Raw genomic sequence first — 20,712 nt, 5'->3', positions numbered from 1 at the left:
TAATATTGTGCCCAATCCTTTTATCAATCTGAATATTATGTGCTCTCATAACAAACTGCGGGCTGGTAGAATTATGATTATTGGATAAACATGGCCCAGAATTAGAAACAATATTTTAGCAGCTCTGAAGATGAAAAATCTACTGTATGTAGAAGCAATGCCCTGGAAACCTACTGTAAGTGACTCACTTCAGTGAATGGGTGTAGAGTTCAAGAACTTGAGTTCATATATATATATACAGTATATAAATGTGTTGATTCATGTCTTTAGGAAAAAGCTCTCGTCGGCTGGAGCAAACCCGTCTTGGCCAACCGATTTCTTTGCCATCTGTGGCTCAGTTTGCTGCCTACATCTGCACTTCAGTTTGAAACGCAATCGAAAGAACTCACCAGACATATTCTGTGGAGGAGCATGGAAATTAATTATACAACTCTTTCATTCCTTGTTTCTAAAAAACAGGGCTCCTGTATCTCGGGCTCCCCCAATCCTCCACTCCATCGCACAATTTTCTTGCAACAGGCTCCTTTATTATTTAATTTATGATTATCAAGGTCAGTTTAACAATTAAGGAGCTGGTCGCATCAAAGTACTGCACTGGAGTGGACTGGAAGGGCTTCAGTTTAAGCTGCACAGTCCTGAAGCACGCACTTGCTAATTTAAAACATAAGAACATATTTCCAGAGGTGAAAGGAGATTGCATTAACTTTAAAAGTACTTCATCCTAAAGGAAAGTCTGACTTTCCTCCTACCAACTATTATGAATTTGGTAAAATGGCAGTTAAACTATTACAATGTGCTGATTTGCATAACGAAGAAATTAATCGGACTAATTAGCATACAAGCAAATGATGATTCCGTTAACACATTTCATTAACTCAAACTGTCATTCCTTGTTCGTTGTGCCATTAGGTGTTGCATTACACTGAATTGAATTAATTAAGTTATGCAAATTAAAGTTATTACAGGAAATGGACTTGTTCTTACTTTTACAGGCAGCGTTTTAGGAACTGCTGCTGCTTTTCTCCAATAACTAAGCAGATCTAAACCCAGAATCACAATTGTCAAATTATTTTGAAAGTACACTGCAATGTGTACACTATGTTGTCTTCCATGCAGAGCCCATAAATAATTGAACATTGTTGCATTACCATAAAACAATTCATACAACGTGAACATGAGCTAAATATCCACAGTAAAAAAGCAACATTCTTGCTGGAGGAATATTGCATTCTGGGAAATAAACCTAACTTACTTCAACAAGCTGCTTTAGTAGTGTACAAATACCCAACATTGTCAGAGAGGAGCACAAAAATCTACACTGAAGGGGTGATGCTAAGAATTATAAAGTGTGAAAATCCAGCATTATGGCACAGAAATACTACCCAGTATGTTTTAAGTTTTGATTTCAAGTCTTTCAATATAAAAGGTTGGTTGATATAGATACCATATAACACATCCAGATCTAATAAAAGGACTTTTTTCTACTACCAAAATCTCCAAACTCTGCTAGAAAACACCTATAAATCAACTGTAACAGTCTCCACATCATTCCACTGATGCCATGGCTGTGGTTTGCTGTGTGATTTCAGGAAGTTTTGTGCTCTTTCCATTTAATACCCAAAAACACAGCACTTCAGAAGCAGGCACTGCCAACGACTGCATTAGTTCACATTAAGGCAGTATTACTCCTCCAAAACAATGTTTTGCTGAGAAATGCCTTGTGCGAACATGCAGGTCCCACTAGACTCACCTCTCTGCTGCTCCAGTCGATGTGTTCCATCAGCCACTTCAGTCACTGTGGGAGTTCTCCTGGACATAAACCTTGCTCCCAAATCCCTTGTGCATTCCCAGTGCTATAGAAACAACCTGAAGGCAACTGGCTTCTTGGGAAACAATGCTACCATGGCACACGGAACAGTGCTCCAACACTGCTCCCATGTCCCTGTTGTACGACTGGTATAAAGCTGTTCTAGGTTTGAGGGGCAAGACTGAAATCCAGTATCAGCTTTTTACTTAAAATGAACCGGCTGGTTTGATTTTCCACAGCCATTGGAACCACATTGTTAGACCACACAAACATCTTTCAAAAAAAGTACTCAAAATGGGCTGTCCATATAGTCCTGAAGGCCTTCTGCCAACTAGCCCATTTTCCTATAACAGTTGGTTGACCATATTCTCTTTACTGAAAAATACACTTCTAGTCCGAATACCAGTGAGGTGTCTCAGCACAATATGGGTGTTAGAACTGGGGCTTCTTTTTTGGCTAAAAGTGCCAGATCTTCTCTGAATTTAATTGAAAACACAGTACTGCAGACTCGAGCTATGTTCAATAACTATCCACAAAATAGTATCAAATGAAAAGTCAAAATAGTGTTTTATTAGTGACCACTTGGGTATAATATATTTCAAATACATCAAGGTAGATTCTGAATTTCAGGTGGCCTTAACAAGTACAATATTTTAAAATATTGTCAATATTTCTTTATACAAGTTAATCTATTGAAATTCTAGTCACTGGATTAATTACCTCCAGTGACAAGACTATAGCACTCATTTTCCATCTACTTTAATCTCACATTACACAACCTGCATAATGAAAGTCAGAAACATTGCTATATATAAAAATGATATAGGAATATTTTGAGAGAAAAAAAAAGACAGGTACATATTTGAACAGAGCAAGAAGAGAGTGCATAGCCTACACACTTTCCAGGGCAGTATAAAAAAAAAAACAAGACAATGCTCATACAAAAAAAGAAATTAAACTGCAGTCGATTAGTAAATGTACAGTACTTAAACGTACAGTACTAGCAGAAGGTTTTCTCTCGAGACTATCTTGAATGATTTAGATCTCTGTGTTTTTACCTGAAATTATAGGAGTTTGGTCACAAATGAGACCAGCTCCTATCACCCAGCAGTGGGAAGATGGAGATGGGAGGGGGGTTCACAAGAAATTTAGCAAAAAGTAATTTTAAGACCCTGACATATACATTATTTTGACACAGCATGTAAGAAATAGTGGCTGCATAATTTTCTTCTTCTTTTGGTCCATCGTCACATGATAAATCTATATTGTCTACAATAATCAACACATATCAGCCATCAATGAAATGTGGTTGTGCTACTTTTTCCATCCAATATTATTGCAAGTTGTTAGGAAAATAAAATTTGGCAAATCAACCTTTTAACATGGCTTTTTTTATAGAAAGGATTCAGACTTTAATTGAGTTCCATTTGAAAATGAAGTTTTACAAAAGTAACACATTTGAATATTATACATATTTAAAAAGTAATTAAAATAACGAGGTTTCGATACAACAAAACCGGTTTACTAAGTAAAGCCTACTATAAATAGCTTTCGCTCAAAAAACAATTTGCAAGTTATGCATATTAAACATCAGATCAACGGACGTACAAGGAGGGAAAAAATACAAAATTTTAATTACACGATTGTTTTCTTTTGCTCTCTGCAAAATACCTCAAAGGCGAAACAAAAACAAAAGGTGGTGAAACTCCAAATGCTGACAGTTCAGGCAGACTCCACTTTGAGTCTGTTTAAAATGACACAATTTCAGAAACGACATTTTAGAAGAAGCTGTGACACACCTGGACTGCTCCTGGTGGACACTGTGCCTAGACGTATGATGAGTGAGTGGACTTGATTCTGGAATTGGAGGCAGAACTCTTCCTTAATTACCCGCCTTTAAAGTATTCACATCCACAATTTCCCATTTAATATATATTTAGGTTAACAAAGCTCCCATACTCTTAATTCTCATCTGTACCATTCTTTTCATATTACAGAAACTTTTTTTTTCAGATCTATTACACATTGAACAGTAGCTAAAACCACATGCAACTCCACCATTATACTACAGAGTATGATACAAAATAAGGCATTTCAGTGTGTGTATTGTAACCACATTAATTTCATTTTTTGCCCCATCAGTAAAAAGACTGCTAATGAACATAAACTGATATTTCTTTAAAATATAATATATATATATAAAAATGAAAAAAAAAACACGACCAAATAAGTTCAGTTTGTGAGTGTGGTTACTCCATCACCTCGCTGGCAGATACCGTGACCAGCTGTAAAGGAATTTCAGAGTTGGAGAGAATCTCTTGAGCACTGGCGTTTGTCGAGTTCACCGTTCCAATGCTCTGTACGGACCCCTGTTGAATGTTGGTTAGGATAAGGGTTGTCCCTCCTGCTGTAATAATGTTATCGGACGACGATGTTGTTTCCACCGCTGCCATCATTGTACTGCTTGAGTTAATGCCTTTTTTGTTCTGGTGAGTTTTAATATGCTTGGCAAGGTGATCGCTTCGCATAAAACGCTTGGAACATTCCGGGCAGACAAACTTCTTCTCACCTGTCACGGAAATAAGACAACTGTTTTTAGAACAAGGTCTTGAAAGAAAAAGAAAGAAACCCCTAAAAAAACAACAACACTTCTCTCCATCAAGAAGCTAGAGCTATCCAAATCCTTTATATAGCCACCTACAGGCTACAAATTCTCAAAGCAAGACAGAACATCTTCGATCCATGCACAAGGTGGAAGGGTGATGTTGTGGGGTAGCGCTGCTGCGTCACAGCTTCAGGGTCCCGGGTTTGAATCCGACTCCGTTCGCCTGTTCTGCTACGCTTGAGTGGGTTTCCTCCAGGTCCTCCAGTTTCCTCCCACTGCCCAAAGACATGCTGACCCAGTGACCTGCCATCTCTAAAATGCCCCCCTCATCTGCACTCATGTGCGTCTCCCGCGATAGACTGGTGTCCTGCCAGACTAGACTCCAGTTCAACGGATGGCCAGATGGATGGATAGTACTGCTTCATCACATTAAATATAACATTTTTCCTCCCAAACGGTCTGCAAGAGCTTTTCATATAACAGGGGATCTACTTCATCCACCACTGAAGTGTAGCAGCCATCTAGATAACATGCAGCAGCCTTTATATGCCAGACACGCACAACTGAAAAAGAGATTTTCCTGATTATTAACACTAGAGTATCAATTTACTAAGAATAACTTATCTACAACCCTCTATTTTGTGTGTTCCAGTGTGGAGTGTTTAAAACACACTGAATTTCCTCTGGACATACACTCCATGTCCAGGCTAAGGACAATTACTACTCTGAAAGAAAAAGTTACAATCAGAACTCTTCTTTGTCTAGCAGCTGGGGAGCAACAGTGTTGACCAATAAGTAACTATTCCTAAGCTGCTGCAAGCACGGCAAAGAACTACAGGAAAACCTTCAGCCTGCATCCCGGACAGCACAGGTAAGGTGAATTGTTGGGTGAACCAGCCTGTTAAACGGGGGGAAGGTTTTCTAAAAGGACTAGATGGTAATTTGCATTGATTTCATTAATCAGGCCAACCCTATATATTTCCCAGGATGGAGTTAAGCACCTAACACAGAAGATTTGCATTTCTAGTATGCTCTCAAAAATATTATCTAAGGAGAATGAGGACTGATGACAAAACGATCCAGCTTTCTGAAAAAAGCTGAAAACGTTTTTGAAAAGCATAGACTCATACACCAGTCTGGGGCTTAAAAATAGCCTGGGGCTTTGGGACATAAATATAAAAACTTTCTGAATATCTGTGATCAGAGCAACTGGTTGATCTAGTCTTCCATATATGGTTGCCTAAAGTCAGTTCAAAATGCTACGTTTTAATACAGACTGTTTTATGGAAGGGACAAACTTAGGAACACATGGAGCTGTTTTAAGAGGATAGCAATTGCAGCTATGAAACCATTGTTCAAAAATATACTGGTGCCAGTACACTAGAGGTAAAAGATTATGCACTGCCAGCTCCTCAGTGGCTCAACCAGTACAGACACTCACTTGGACAGCAGGAGGAGCCCATTAACCAGACACTGGATGAGGGAACAAGGGATCTCAGTGGTCAACTGTGACTCTTCGAAAGGTGACACACAACGGCAAAGCACCATGCAAATGAGGCTGGCACCATTAGTACTGGGGGCATGGCGACAACAAAAATGGTTAAACTGGGAACATGCAGAACAGATGGTCACTTTAACTTAAAATATTGACAACTGATGAGAATTAATCACTGGTTCTTCCAGCAGAACAGTTGTCTGGTTATTATAGTTAGGCATCCGCCCACTATCAAGAAACCACCATGAAAACGGCACCAGCAAGCTGAAGACCATTCCAAACGAGTAGGGCAAAGGGATTAAACCCTGGGTGGGACACCAGTCCATCACAAGACGCACATGCAGACAGGGACAATTTAGACACATCAATAAACCCCACTAGCACGTCTTTGGTAAATAGGAGGAAACCACAATGCCTAGAGAAAAGTAGGTGCAGGGAGAACATGCAGACTTCAGTATAAGGAATTTCTTCCCTCTTGCACCAGGTAAAACCTATAAAGCAGTTTCTGACTTTTACTTCCACATCCCTTACATACAGTGCCACTGTCAAATAAAGATGATCGCGATTCTCTTATGTGAAACATAGCAGCAGCAGCTACTGCTGGAAACATGAAGGCATTACTGAACACCAGCCCCTCTTTCGCGATGACTCAGGCACTGCTCATTGTTTCATTTTGTTCCTTTGACGTGTGTTTCTTCGCTGTGCCCTCTTTCCACCTTCTACCCGCTGAAACTGACAACACAGTTATAGAAAACATTCCAAGCCTTTTCAATGTTTATTCACACAGCATGACCTGATAAACTTTATCCCCTTTCTGTACCTTCCCATGAATTCGCTACTAACCCAAAGGGCCAGGGTGGGTTGAACGGCCTACTCTCGTTTAAGACCCTTTTTATATCCTAATGGAATATATATAAGGCGGGAAATGGCACACATGCTTCCGGAAGATATCGGATAGGAATTCTGAGGTGTGCAGGCTGAGATAAAGATCTGATTGTGCGCACGTTCAGTTGTTTTGGATAACTGTTTTCCAATAAAATGAGAACGTAAAAAAAAAACATTTTACAGAATTGTCGTGAAAAATAATGTTGTCTATTTGCTATTTGAGAAAACAACCTGAAATCATTAGCATCATTAATGCCATTAGAGGTTTTGGGGTGTAGCCCTGGATCTCTAAAGCGCCTGTCAGTGGTGTATGTCTCTGATTTTACATGACATTAAGGATGCATGTATGAACGATTTCTATACAGTAGTTCCACAGACCAGGGAATCCTAATCCAGGTACACACCTAATAGTTTTCATTCTTGCTCGTCCCAATTAGCGAACTGAAGAGTTAATTGAACAGCGGCTTGAACTGGAAAATTTGATTTTTCTTCTATTCACAAACCTAGGATTTTGATTTCCTTATGAAATGCAGCCCTCTCATTAATGGGCAAAATCTAAAGAGGAATTTTGTCTGTAAAATCCAAGTGCACAAATAATAAAAGAAGGTAAAAAGACTACGTACTTTCGAATTCAGGAAGGGAGCAATGGAGGTAAATTGATGAGTGTTGTTTGTTTTGATGTGATTTAGTTAAATTTATACAGTATATTTATAACATGAAATTAAGAGCTTGCTTATTTATGATAAAAAAACAACATTTCCATTGACTGTTGACGGCAATTATTAGAAATTGTCACAAGATACAAATAGCATAGTATTTTTTCTCATACTAGTGTGTCGTTTGGCTGAACAAATGTTATTCATGATTAAATGGACATTCAGCAGTAATGGACACACCTTCTCCCTTATTAGTACGTTAAACCAAGGGTTTACTGTAGTTAAAAGGCAACCCCCAACAGGTTTAAGAGCTGCAAACAGTCAAACAGTTGAAATTAATCCTATTATTAAAATAATTAAGGGTTCAATTGTGTAACTGAGAGCTTGGCTGGAGCAAAAACCAGCAGGCGACTGGTCCTCCAAGAACCCCTTTCATCTCCCTTACAAAAAAACAACCTAGGTCATCGAAACTCCCGCGTGAAATAATAATTATAAAATGTGCAAGAATAACAATTGCAATCAACAAGTGTGAAGAAACACAAAGCAGCATACGCTGAGCTAAACTCAAAAACACAAATGGATATTTCAATGGCAGGGATGCTGGTAGGCAGCTCACAGGTACGCATCCCAGCGGCAGGGATTTCAAGTGGACAAGACTGGTGTTGCTAGAAGCACTACGCCTGTTTGGTTCAGCAGGCTATCTCAAGGGAAATTCTGTTGCCACAGTGCTGAGACAGGTTTGTTTGTTGTAAAAACAAGCACACGGTCGCTCACTGTGTTCTAAACTGAATCTCAGAACTTCAAAAGCCTGTTGGCAACTTCATTTGCTGCAGAGCAAAGCCTTCCAAAAAAATGACTGCAAGGCTGGCAAAATGCTCTGAATAATGGTTACTGTATTAAAACCCAGAGAAACCACACAAAAAAAAATGTTTTTCTGCTTTCCTTTGTCATTTCACGTGCACGGGTATATATTTGTGTGCTAGATTTATCTCCTTGTGTATTGCGAACGATTCCTCGACAGTGCACGTCTGTCCGTGAACCCAACGGAACGCCGTTCTCTACCAAGCTAATACGGCAAAGGGCTGCTCTCTGGCCTTTTATTCACCCGAACACTTCAATACCTGCCATTTTCTCCATAAACCAATAAAAATCAGCCTTTACCATCTAGGAAAATTTCTGGTTCTGCCTGGCTTGCAGCCTTTGCCGCCGCGATCTCTCGTTCGCTAGGGTTCTCTAACCAACCCCATCGCGCAGACAGTGTATAATCTTGGCCTGGTTTCATCTTGAAACTCTTACGCCACCCAACGTCCTACGTGTGGTCTCGGTTCTTGTTCCGCATGGTCTCTTACGCGCGCGCTGTCTGGAATAGTTTTCCCCTGGTTTGCAGCGTTACCCTTTCCGGTCATGGCCGAAAAGCATTCTAGTGACGTGAAAAGGGCGCCAGCACAAGAAATCTGAAGTTCCATGCTCGCATTGTTTCGCAATGCTGTTTGCTTAAATTACAGCTGTATTCTTGCTGTACAGAAACAAGTAAAGGTTTATCCCATGCTAAAAAGAGAAGAAAAGAAACAACGTTTCGGCTGTGGAGAGGAGGCCTTTTCACTTCACACCTCTCTTAACATCATACCATCCGAGTGTCCACTCTGCATCTCTCCTGCTCCCGCCTCCTCTCCACTCCCAGCTTTTGTCCTCCCATGCTATATCAGTTGCCGACTTTCCTCTTTCTCACAACGGAAGAAGGCTCCACAGCCAAAACGTTGTTTCTTTTCTTCTCTTTTCAGCATGAAACAAACCTTTACCTGTTCCTTTGCAGCCTACGTATGTTGACGCAGCTACCTAAAGGAAATACTTCTTACTGTATAGTATAGAGTAATATTTTATTAGTGTAAATTTGTTTATCCATTACGTCCCTTTCTCCATGGATGTCAGTATGTAGCAAAGACAGCAAAGCTTGTACTGCAATGTCTGATGAATCCTCTTACACTTGTGAAGTCTGCTGCCCTCTATGCCAGTGCCCTGGTTTTACGGTCTGATTTACCAGTAAGGGTTTACCTGTGTGCGTTCTTCTGTGCCGCTGTAATTCGTCGCTGCGCGTGAACCTTTTCCCGCAGAACATCCAAGTACACACAAAGGGCCTCTCGCCGGAATGCCAGCGCAGATGGGCTCTCAGGTGCGATGTCTTCCCATAAACCTTTCCACAGCCAGGAATGTGGCAGATGTGCTGCTTCTTTTTCCCCAAACTAGAACCTCTGAAAGACAGGAAGACCGACACACAATGACACAACCCGTCACGGCGGGCACGTAAGGTACACCTCTTTTGAATCTGCCCGACCAATACCCTTGTATTCGCCCATTCTTCAAGAAAATGGATCGTGCTAAAACACCGGCAAGAACCAAAGACCTCAGCATGCTGAACCATTGATATTTTAGTCAAAGTACACCACCGACACAGGAGGATTGTGAGGTGTTACAATCCAGGGCTCTTTAAGAAGTCTTCCTGATCTGATTTTACTTTTCTTACAAACCCGAAAGACTGTGCACGTCGTTCATAAGCCTTTATTTATTATGTCGATCACAATGTACAAAACCACGTACAAGAAGGCTCTGTAAAGAGCATCTTTGTAGAGGATAAAAACTTCATTCTGAAATACTGCTGCCCACAAAACTAGCCATAAACAGCAAATTTCTACAAAAAAAGTGTTGTTTCATTATATCACGTGGTTCAACATATGTTCATTGCTCACTCTTTAATAAGCAATATAAGTGAATGTTAAGATGGCGATCCTGCAGAAACTCAGCACCGTTTCTAAACCTGCGAGTGTACATTCACAGTAGGACTCGGCTTCTCCTCCTCTCCACTGACTAACTTTACCATCTGTATCCTCCTTTCCTCCCATTCTTGTCAGCACTAATCCAGCCTCTCTCTCCTCTTTCTCCTCGCACTCATCCTCTCTTTTATCCTGCCGTGCTCTTTGATGCCCTCTGGATCTGCCAGTCTGCGACAAACAAAACAGACTGCATTTCTGCCCATGTTCGGCATTGCCCCTCAACGTTTTCACTCTCTCGGAACGCTGGATCTCCTCCTTATTACACCTAATATATCTCCACTGTCGGCCTTTTCATCATTTTATTGACTAAAAAGTCCCATATTTATGGGTAATGTTGCCATTCTGTCAACAGACAGCACAGTATTCGGTGGTGTATTTCTGTAGATGAAAAGGTATGATTTTCTTTTCAGAACTGGGCTGCCTTGCCAGTTTTATTTGCTGTTAAAGGGGAGCAGCAACACTATTTCTGTATATTAGAAAAAACTGGCATTGATAAGTGCATTTCAAACCACAATGAAAGTCAAATGGGCACAGTAATATGTAAAACCTCCAATTTACATCACAATATACACAAAATTCCCAGGTATGTGCAGCTCATATTGCGGTCATTGTCTCCGATTCAAAATGAGTCAACAAAACTTCCAGTGACGTGACACAGCCTTATTACATTGTAAACAAACAGGCTTGTGAATACATCTCTCTTCACACAATAGAAAAATGTATCTCGACTTCCAGAAGGTTTTGCCAACAAACACTGCTTTCTTATGAACTCTGCACGTGGATCACAATGGAACATTTCTGTGGTGAAATCACATTCGTACTCGTACATCACATTACATTAGTCATTACGGTGACTAGTGAGCAGGAAGGGCCTCTTCATGTCACAATTCGTGCCAACTCTCACTCTTGCCTTTGGCGAGACCAGCAGCTTGCAGCAACATGGCAACCATACAGTACTTCCACAAGGTTAACGATTTTGTGCTTAATTTGGAATTTGCCAAATTTAGCAATTCCGTTAATTAATTTAAGATTTAACAGCCAGTCTCAGAAACTGGCACTGCAGTTCCCCCAGTTCCTCCTTCCACTTCACCTTCACCATCTCCCCTGCTTCTGTCCTCACCAGGAGAGCTACTGCGCCCGATTCTGCCATTTTGTTTCTCATTCTGGAAAGCAGTGTGGAAACAGCTCACCTCCCGCCCGCCTCCTTGCAGTTGGGGCAGGTGCAGGCGACCCGCCTGAGCCGCTTGCCCTCCTGGTTCTGCTGGTCCGTCTCCTCATCCACCAGCCGGACCCGCAAGTGAGACAGGTCGCTGGTGTTCAGGGTGGAGTCGCTGCCCAGCTGCCACTCCTCCGAGTCTGGCTCCTCCTTGATCTGGATATCTGAGAAGGCAAAAGGATCTCCTGTTCACGACGGTCATGCCGTCCCAACTCGGCTATAGCTCTGACTTTTTCTCTTTATAACCTTGAAGATCACATTTAAATAGAAAATCCTAAAGTCACGCAGACTTGTGTCCACCATAAAAAGAATCACTCAGGATGCTAGAAACTAATCATACGTACTGTGCTTTGCAAAGACATTCAGGCCCTGAACAATTTCATATTCAGACACAAATACCGCGCACCTTGCCAAAATATTAATATTTGATTCAGAACCTCAATGATCAATCTAAAGACTTGAAACAGAAAGATAGTTACAGTAAATTTCAGCAAAATGCTCGGAGATCGCTTACAGACTGAAGTTATCCTGTGACAGGTGTTTCTCTAGCATTGCCTACACTTTGTTCCATCCATTTTCCCTTCAATCCAAACCAGCCTTCTAGTCCCTGCTGAGGAGAAGTATCCCTATAGCACAATTTATGACCCCTAGTAGTTAACGCAACAAAATGTGGAAATATAACAAGGTTCAGAACCCTAGCAAGACGCTACATACATTTTTTAATAAACTGCTCTTATTCAAAACGAAATGATCAAATCGAGCACTGTTACATGCAAAAGAGGCTGAATGTCAGGTTTTTGACTTGGCCTTTCAAGGAAATTAACTCTCTTCTTGACGAACTAACCCGCTGGCTTTGCCTTTTGCCTTGTATGCTTGTTTTGCTGTTGCGTACATTTTGCACCTTGTTTTTGACTTGTGGGTGATTTGAGGAGCAACACCACTAGGCCTGGCATGGGCTTTGCTCAGTTCTAGTTCTAGTTCTAGTTCCTCGCCACTCATTCCCTGCTGACATGACGCCGCTTTCACAAACTTGATGGCATAAATAACCTTCTCCTGCTCTGTTCCACTCTACTACTACAGTACCGGTGTTTCAGAAGCTCCTCATCTTCACGGTTGATTTGTCACATTGATACATGAACTTGGATCACTAATTTGGTGAACTTTCAAACTGTTCTTCTACTCCAGAACTGATTTAAGGTTCTGGTAACAAGGGGGTTAAACGCTGAGGAACACCTTCTTTTCTTTAAACATCTAATTTCTAGATTTGAATCATTTTAAACATGCAAATGCATAAACTAGAAATTTACACATCAGCAGCTTTGATCTCTGACTTTGGACTAGTCTAGACTGTGACAATTTTGATGTCCCATTTGAAAGTAATTTTAAGCTCAAGTGGCATTAAAAGATCCAAACTTCCCAGGGGGAAATAGTCATGCAGTGCACTGTATATGCAAGCTATCACAGATATGTATTATTTAGATTGTGCTTGTACTGCTTTTCGGTGAATAATGGTTTTAACTAAAATATTGTATTGTAATATAACCATTTAAGTCAAATTCTAAGTGAAATACCTGAGACACTGAAGTTAGAATTTACAGTAGGAAGACAGAGCAAAGCTGTTGGCTTAAAGATCCCACCAAAGAATCACAAGCTCATCTACATTACACCCAAAACATCCTACTGGCCCACAGCACTGTGGGAAAGCTTCTACAGGGCTGGCAGTGCTGCAACACAGCACTGCACTGAATACATGATGCACAAGATGTTAGAAAACAGGTGTTACAGAAGCAAAAATAAGTTCTGCTGACACATCACCAAAGAATACAGAACACCAACATTCAGAACAATGAACAGCACCCCACCATTCCAGCCTGAACCATCCAGAAGATTCTGGCAAACTAAAAATCAAATGTATTTTTTTTTATTCTGTCCGAGACAAAATTGAAACAAGTGATTACTTTTTGCTCCATTTGAAATGCAAGTTAGTTTAATTCCAAATGAGAGGAATTCCTCTAAAAAAAGGACTTCTCTCCAATAAAAAAAAAGATAAGGCATGCAAATCTCTATATTCAAATTTCTGTCTGGAATGCATTCCAATCCTTCAAAAGCTTAAAACATGATGGTGTTACAACCCTGCCTGTGACATGTAAGATGCATTGATGCATTAAAGCCATTCAAAAAGTATGTTGCCCAACAAAGACTGACTTTCTAATGTGACCTGATACAGTACTGACCTCTGGAAAGAATGGTGTCCACTTACCCTGAAACTTTTTTAAAAGATCTTAAAAGCTATACAGCTATGCATAAAACATAACTGGAAACCTATGGGCATAAAATGCTTGTATGGAGGTAGTCTTTAACTGTTTCTGTCAAAACGACCAGGTACAAACTGTACTATAGTTATGGCAAATTCTCAGCAAAGATGCGACAAAATCCTCTTGTAGAAACAATGGTCAGGAAAACATATCCAAATTTGTCATAAAATAGATGTGAGCTCCTGAAATTCAATAACATCACAATGCACATGATATATGAAGAGGCACTGTAGAAACTGACCACATAAAGACATGATTGACTTGCACTGTATTGTATTTTTACTTCTCAGCTTGTTTGACAAGTTTGCCCAGAATCATCCTGACCTATTCAAATATCAGTCTTGATACTTCCATGGGGCTAACATAAACACGCTCCAGGCAAGTGCTAATCTGACTTAAAGAAACACTACAATGATTCTTTCCCACAATGAACTGTCCAGAGTCGGTCTAAAGTTCAAACCTTTTCTTCCTTCTGTACAGATCTGGATCTGGACACGCTGGGAGACAATGCCATCAAGCATCCATTACTCACCAGTATCTCTCCTTAGTTTTTTACTTTATTTTAATCAACTGAATATCATTATGAGTGATACCACTTCCATTGCTAATGTAAATGCACAATACATCACAGGTTAGTGTCTCGGTTTACTTTGAGCCTGAAACAAACTCTTATCAGAGAAGTGGGAAGCTGCATTGTAGAAAATAAGGGTACAAACTGACACAGGGTTTGGTTAAACCAGTGAAGTCCTGGTGTACCAAAAGGTGGCTAAATATTTATGAAAACACTTGTGTGTTAAGAAACTAGAAAAATCAGGAATAATAACAATGAATATTTCTACTGGCAAGTCACACTCTAGATAGGTGTGTAAAGACACATACTGGACACAAACATGACAAATGTGTTCAAATATGTCATCGCGCAAGACCTGCTTTCTCAAAATATGAAGTTTCACATTGCTAAGCACAGACGACTGTAAAATTTAACAGTTATAAACCTATAGGAAATAAAAAAGGTGCCACTGCAAATTTCCTTAACAACTACGTGGCTGTTCAAAATAACAGACCTGAGAGGTAAAAAGTACAAGGGCTACTAGTAATTGAAAGAAAACAGCAGGACTCACCTGCAGGACTGCTGGTGTCCTCTGGCTGCTGGAACTGTATTCCGGGCGAGGTTATAGAGTTGACGGTCACTGTCTGCAGGTTGGGGATCTGGCTGGTACTGATGCTAACAGGTGTGGACCCCAGGGTCCCTCCCTGCCCCAGAGAGAGGGTCTGCACAGGGGCCAGGGTGATCTGCTGGGCAGGTGCGTTGGGCAGCTGGAGGTTCTGCAAGTTCTGAACTCCCTGCACCTGGAAAGTCTGCCACTGGATCTGCCCAGAGGGGGTCACCGTCTGGGCCTGTATCAAAAAAGTCCCTGGATTGAGCAGCTGCAAGTTCTGCAGGGCTTGAGGAGAGATGGTCTGCCCTGTGGCCTGAACCTGCTGCTGGGAGAGTCCCTGGATGACCTGGGCTTCACTGGTGCTCTGCGCCTGGACCTGCTGCAGCTGGATGATGGGCTGCGCCGTGGAGACCTGGATATTCTGCACCTGGTTCTGGTCCGACAGAGCCGTCTGGATGTAGTTTTCCTGAAGGCTGGAGGGATCCACCTGCTCGCTGGCCGAGGAGGAGGACGTAGCTTGATGAAGCACACCTGTACCGTCTATCGTTTCGTGCAGCTGGGAAGAGGAGGTGGTTGGCACGTACATGTCTTGGTTAGTGTTGGAATTGTTTGCAGATAGTGTTTGGGAAAGGTGCTCACCAGTCTTTTCGGAGCTGTCCGAGTTGTCCATAGCTTGGCCAGTCATGATCAACTGGCCGTCAGAGGTCACCCCTGTAGCTATGGCCTGAGCAGCACCTGAAAGCCCTAGGGAGTCCAGATCAACACTGTTGATCGGTACAAAAGTAATATTTCCAGGCAACCCCACAGGCACATTAGTAACAACCTGACCCTGGCTGTTATATGTGGAGCTGCCGAGAGAAACTCCTTGAATCTGGACAGGCCCACCAGGATGATGAACGTGCCCAGCCTGTGATATGAGGTTCTGGCTGTTAGTAAGGATGTCTGCAGAAGATGTCCCGGCAACGGTTATGCTTTGATTCCCATCAGGCATGATCTGGATCTGCCCTGTGGCATCCTGGCCCAGAGTTGCCCCATCTACCGCAGAAGTTGAAAAGCCCAGCTGTACCTGCTGGCCATCTGCAGTCTGAATCTGTGGAATCACCTGGTACTGTATATTAGGCACTGCGCTGGCAGAGGTGTCTGTTCCTGAAGTTACAAAAATCTGTTGGTTTTGCAGATTCTGAATTGGAAGAACATACTGTCCGTTTGATGTTACTATCCCTGTATTCGGAATCTGGACTAAGCCTGGTTCCTCCTTTATCGTTGCTGTAGGTGCCAAGACTTCCCATCTATTAGCTGTCCCTGTTAACTGTATGGAAGTGAGATCTGCAGGCTAAAACACAGACAAAAAAAAAGGTGACCGGAGTTAATTTTCTGCCAGATATTCCTAGTAAATGCATCAGTTGTTGTTGTTTTTTTGTGAACTGTTGAGCAAAAAGCACTTGGCCAAATGAAAGTCATTTTTACACTAGCATTTTACTAAATGTGTTACTAAGTGGAAATCAATAAGCCGCCAGCGATAAGATAAAAAGCTACACTTTTCATGGGAAAGTCGACAGCTGGAGGGGATTTGTAAGACATCACTGATTTATTAAAGGAGTGTAGCCTATTTGCAAAAGATCTGGGTGAAAATATAGATTTCTCCTGCTCTTTCACTGCAGGAGTGAAATTATTGTGGTACTGGTTCTCTTTGGCAAAAGACTTCAGCTTAAACCTATCGATACCCTGCAGAGCACTTGCAAGTCTGTGGTACTATTAGAAATGAAGGCAAGCCAAGATTATTCTAATAAGCTGAAGGCAGGTTTATATGTTGTACATCGTAGGCATAATCGAGAAATGTAACTGATCTGAAATGGTGTAGTGTCACAAAAAAAAGACGAATAAGTGTAAGGGGGTAGAGAAAACGAAAGGCTGGCAGCCTTTTCAAACACAATTAAATCACGTCAGTAATAAAAGGCACATTTAAAAAAAACGTTTCTTTTACACTGCTTAACAAGCGATTTAACAGACCTCATCACCCACTGATCGATGAATAATTGGAGGAATTAAATTCATCTTTTGAAAGAGGAAAAAAAAAAGCAGCATCCGGACACCAACAGGCACTTTGAACCCACGGCCATTACACACTGCTTTTAATTTCAAACCTCAGCTCGTCGCTTTATTTGTCAAGGATCAGCGTGTCGTGATCATAATGCATGGTTGGATGTTACTCTGAACACCGGGTTTGCTTCAGCACTGGGGCTGACTTAGCGCTCTGCCGGCCGTGGCTGTTTTTGTGTTTACAGTCCACGCTGCAGTGCATTTGCACAGGGCGGGCTGCTGGTTTCGGTTCGGCTACGGTTCTAGCAGCGGGGGTGACTTACCACGCCAGCGACAGCACAGCCATCCTCCTCTGGCGATGGCGACCCGATCTTGCTGCAGGTAGCTGCTAGCAGAGCGAGCGGTGACGGCTGAGTGTCCTACCCACAATGGGCGGGTTTAAAAAGAAGAAAGTGGGTGGCCGTTAGTCCGGAGCTACACAGGAAGTACGACTTTTTTTTTTACAACATCAAATTTTAAAACGTGTGAACTTCACAAAAAACACCATGCATTTACAACAAACCTGGCAGAAGAGCAAGCGAGGGGCAGCTAGGAGAAAAAATTACCTGGTTTCCTCCGCCGCCGCCGTGCTGCAGATAGTCGCTCTGACTGCTGTCCACGTCTAAGGCAGCCATTTCCTCTTGTTTCACTGGCTTTTCAGGGGCTACAGAAAGGCACAGAGAAGAGGGAAACAGAGCAAAACAAATCATTCCTCTCCACTTTCCGCTCGCCAAAACCACACTAAACAGCATCCAAACTCCACACGGACGCACAAAACTCCCAGATTGACTCCCGACAGGATCGTTTCTGTTAGGATTTCGATGCAAATTCTTTAAAGCTTTAACTTTAGCGTTTAAATCGCAACTGCTGGCTTGTGCCGCTGCTGAAAAAAGATTAAAGACTTAAGGGTTACACAAACTCACCGGTGATGGTGTGCTTGAATCAGTTTAAATGTTACGTACCAGTCATAGCGTAAATGGTTTAAATCGTGAGATTCTCGATTTATTTAAACGCCAAACATGATTATTTTAATCAAAGGCGGGCTGCGATCGGTGATTCGAGTCGATTTTTTTTCTATTTTGATTGACGGTGCGGGAAACACAAAAGGTGGGGCTTCCAGGCTTGACGGTAAAGTTTGCGTCACGCACAGGAAGTTCCGCCTTTCTTCTTTAAAGTGATTGGTTGGTGCGGATGGTTTCCTTGGTTGGCAGTAGACAGAGGGTCCGTCGCTCATTTTTTGTGGCTCGAGTGTTTCCTGTTTGTTATTCATGGAGCTGTAGGCAAATGCCAGGAAGTTGTTCAAAGAACGAATCGGCCATTAAAGTTGTTATATTGTCACGGAATGCCGAATGTTTACGTTTTCGCTTTTTATAGAGCCTAACTACTGTACAGTGATTGTGTTATCGTTACAAAATAGAAACGAGGCGTTTGTTTCTAAACTCACACTTGAACGTCTGTGAGAAAAGATTAGGCGAATTCGTCTATTTTAACTGGGCTACAGTTTAAACTACAGTTTTCAACATTGAATTATTTTTGTTCTAATATTTTGCTAACGATTCCTTAAAATAAGAAAGCTATGCCGAATTGGTGTACCCGGTGACAGCAAATTGCTTTCTAAAATGCACATATCCTAAAAATAATATGTACACAGGATAACTGAAGCGTAAAATGTGAAAACCTGTAATGCTTTAGGGTTCAATTCAGCTATGTGCGATCACGAAATCACGCTATAAGAAAGTGGTTTATGGACGTGTTGCACACCACATATGAGCTCTGCGAAGCTGCCACAGTTCTTTGGAGTCATAAGGATAGAGCTTACTCACCGAATGATACAGGCTGTCCGCTTATGTTAAATGTATAGCACACACTGGAAGTTATATTACTGTATATCCTTTTGCCAACTATTTTGAAAAAAATGCCTTTGAAGTTGGATATGTGAAATACACGAAGTCACAGTGTTTTAGTTCAATAAATAATGCCTTACAGTCCTCCCGAATTCCACGTGCAATGTATGTTCCACCCATCAACAAAACCTCTACCACAGAGAAACAGAAGTTCAGAGAACCTGACAGTAATATACAGTTATTCCAGGCTACTCAAAATAACGTATAATAATTATTTTCAGTGCTCATTCTAGCAAACTCACTTAAGCTTACTAACCAGATATTATCTGAACAGTAGGTTCGTTTTAACTGCCAAACATATGTGGTGTGGCGACACTCAGAATATCATAGCTGCCAGTTTAATTTACATCCAAACAGAAACTGTTGTGTGTGAAAGAAAATTGAAACTAATGGTTAAACAATTCAGATATATATACGCTGGTAAGTGGAATCCATACTGGTTCTTTATCTGATTAAAAAAGAAAAACATTCCAGGCAGATTACATGAAAAGCCTTCCTTTTTTAATGGAGAACACTTTAGGCTTACTCTTTATTTTAAAAAAATACTGTCTAGGCATTACTCTTTCTTTTAACCACATATTTGTGTCGTCATTTTTTTTTTGTCTTCACATAAGTACCCTGTGTTGCACCCATTGCTTTCTGGGATAGGCTCTGACTCCCCCACGACCCTGAATTAGAAGAAACAGTTAGAAGGTGGATGTCTAGATCATATGTGCTTTTACCTTTACACCTAATACTGGATCTCCCCATATTAAGCCAGTCTCCAAATAAGTGTGATAAGGCCATACCACGCTTGCTGTCTGTAGCCCTACACACTGTTTACTCTCTGTAGTATTATACTGTACCATATTACTATATTGTACTGTGTTGAATTACCCCCCTAATCCATGTGTTGTTATTACTCCACTGCCAAATACATGCACTTATCTCTTCCTGCATGGTAAATATTTTTAAAGTATTTTGCATTATCATATCAAGTATTGCATTATTTTGCTGTCTGTTTTATATATAAGTTTATGATATTGATCTATGCAACTATAAGTTCACTTGCATAAGGGCTTCTGTTAACAACAAGACATCATCAATGGTATCCTCGTCACCGATGGACAACAGTATACTTCACTGGCAAATTTGACAAATATTATGATTTCTGTTTTGACCGTAGTAGCCAGCACGTCAGGGCTGTGATGACAGTTTGGTGAATATATACTTCCAAATCATGTAGAGGAACACATTAAGTGCTGCATGAGGAAACAGACTTTATGATATCCAGGTTGGCACCCTAGTCATTAGACTGTGATACCATGGAATAGGACATTTGGCCTAAACTTTATTTGGACTGATTCTGTGACCCATCACAGAAGGATCAGCCATTTCTTACAGCTTATCCCGAACAGGAAAAATGAGGATTCACACTGAGATCTGATTCTGAACGCATTGAAGCAATGTGAGATACTGTCTAGGCAACAGCAGAACTCTGCAGGAGCTGTAGGACAACATTGTCCGGGACGGAGCTCTAACAGCAAGATCAGCCTCACACTTGTGGGATGTGGTTGCTTCCTGACTGACTCCCCAAAAGATGGCGCACAATTGACTGAGCGTGACTAAAGGTGGTATGTGAGATTAGTCAGCATGGGTTCTCTCTCAGCTCTCAGTGACACAGTGCCCCCCCGCCTCTTTTGCAGGCATGGGGTTCTGCTGCTCGGGTATGTGCCTCATCTCCAATCGGTGCTGAACCTCCAGTACAGGATTGTGTTGCTCA

The 20,712-nt window shown here is 41.4% G+C and overlaps 1 protein-coding gene across 6 annotated transcripts; it reads right to left on the bottom strand.

Annotated features, from left to right (window-relative positions):
• Positions 1–2,357: 2,357 nt before the first annotated feature.
• On the bottom strand, positions 2,358–18,165 carry LOC148649086 (transcription factor Sp3-like). Of its 6 annotated transcripts, none has more exons than XM_088605267.1 (7): positions 18,009–18,165; positions 17,613–17,710; positions 17,331–17,426; positions 14,929–16,300; positions 11,467–11,656; positions 9,501–9,697; positions 2,358–4,376 (listed from the first exon to the last, which is right to left on the bottom strand). In XM_088605267.1, the coding sequence occupies exons 1-7, from the start codon at positions 18,013–18,015 to the stop codon at positions 4,057–4,059; spliced, it is 2,280 nt and encodes a 759-aa protein (XP_088461393.1). In that variant the 5' UTR covers positions 18,016–18,165; the 3' UTR covers positions 2,358–4,056. The 6 variants fall into 6 exon arrangements, with proteins under 6 accessions (XP_088461393.1, XP_088461395.1, XP_088461396.1 ...); XM_088605269.1 differs by having other exon boundaries at positions 17,331–17,417; XM_088605270.1 differs by having other exon boundaries at positions 17,970–18,152.
• Positions 18,166–20,712: the final 2,547 nt, after the last annotated feature.

This window comes from Lepisosteus platostomus, chromosome 14 (genome assembly GCF_059453375.1).
Source record: "Lepisosteus platostomus isolate fLepPlt1 chromosome 14, fLepPlt1.hap1, whole genome shotgun sequence".
In the NCBI taxonomy this organism is placed as follows: Eukaryota; Metazoa; Chordata; class Actinopteri; order Semionotiformes; family Lepisosteidae; genus Lepisosteus; species Lepisosteus platostomus.
The sequence above is the reverse complement of the archived record's forward strand: the minus strand, read 5'-3'. Positions and strand labels throughout refer to the sequence as shown.

What these genes read in the sequence shown, in the direction of transcription:
- LOC148649086 (XM_088605267.1), bottom strand. An exon ending in GCTGTGCTGTCGCTGGCGTG is followed by an intron (nt 16,301 to 17,330) that starts GTAAGTCACCCC and finishes TCTGTGTTTTAG; the next exon opens with CCTGCAGATCTCACTTCCAT. An exon ending in GGACACCAGCAGTCCTGCAG is followed by an intron (nt 11,657 to 14,928) that starts GTGAGTCCTGCT and finishes TTGCCTTCTCAG; the next exon opens with ATATCCAGATCAAGGAGGAG.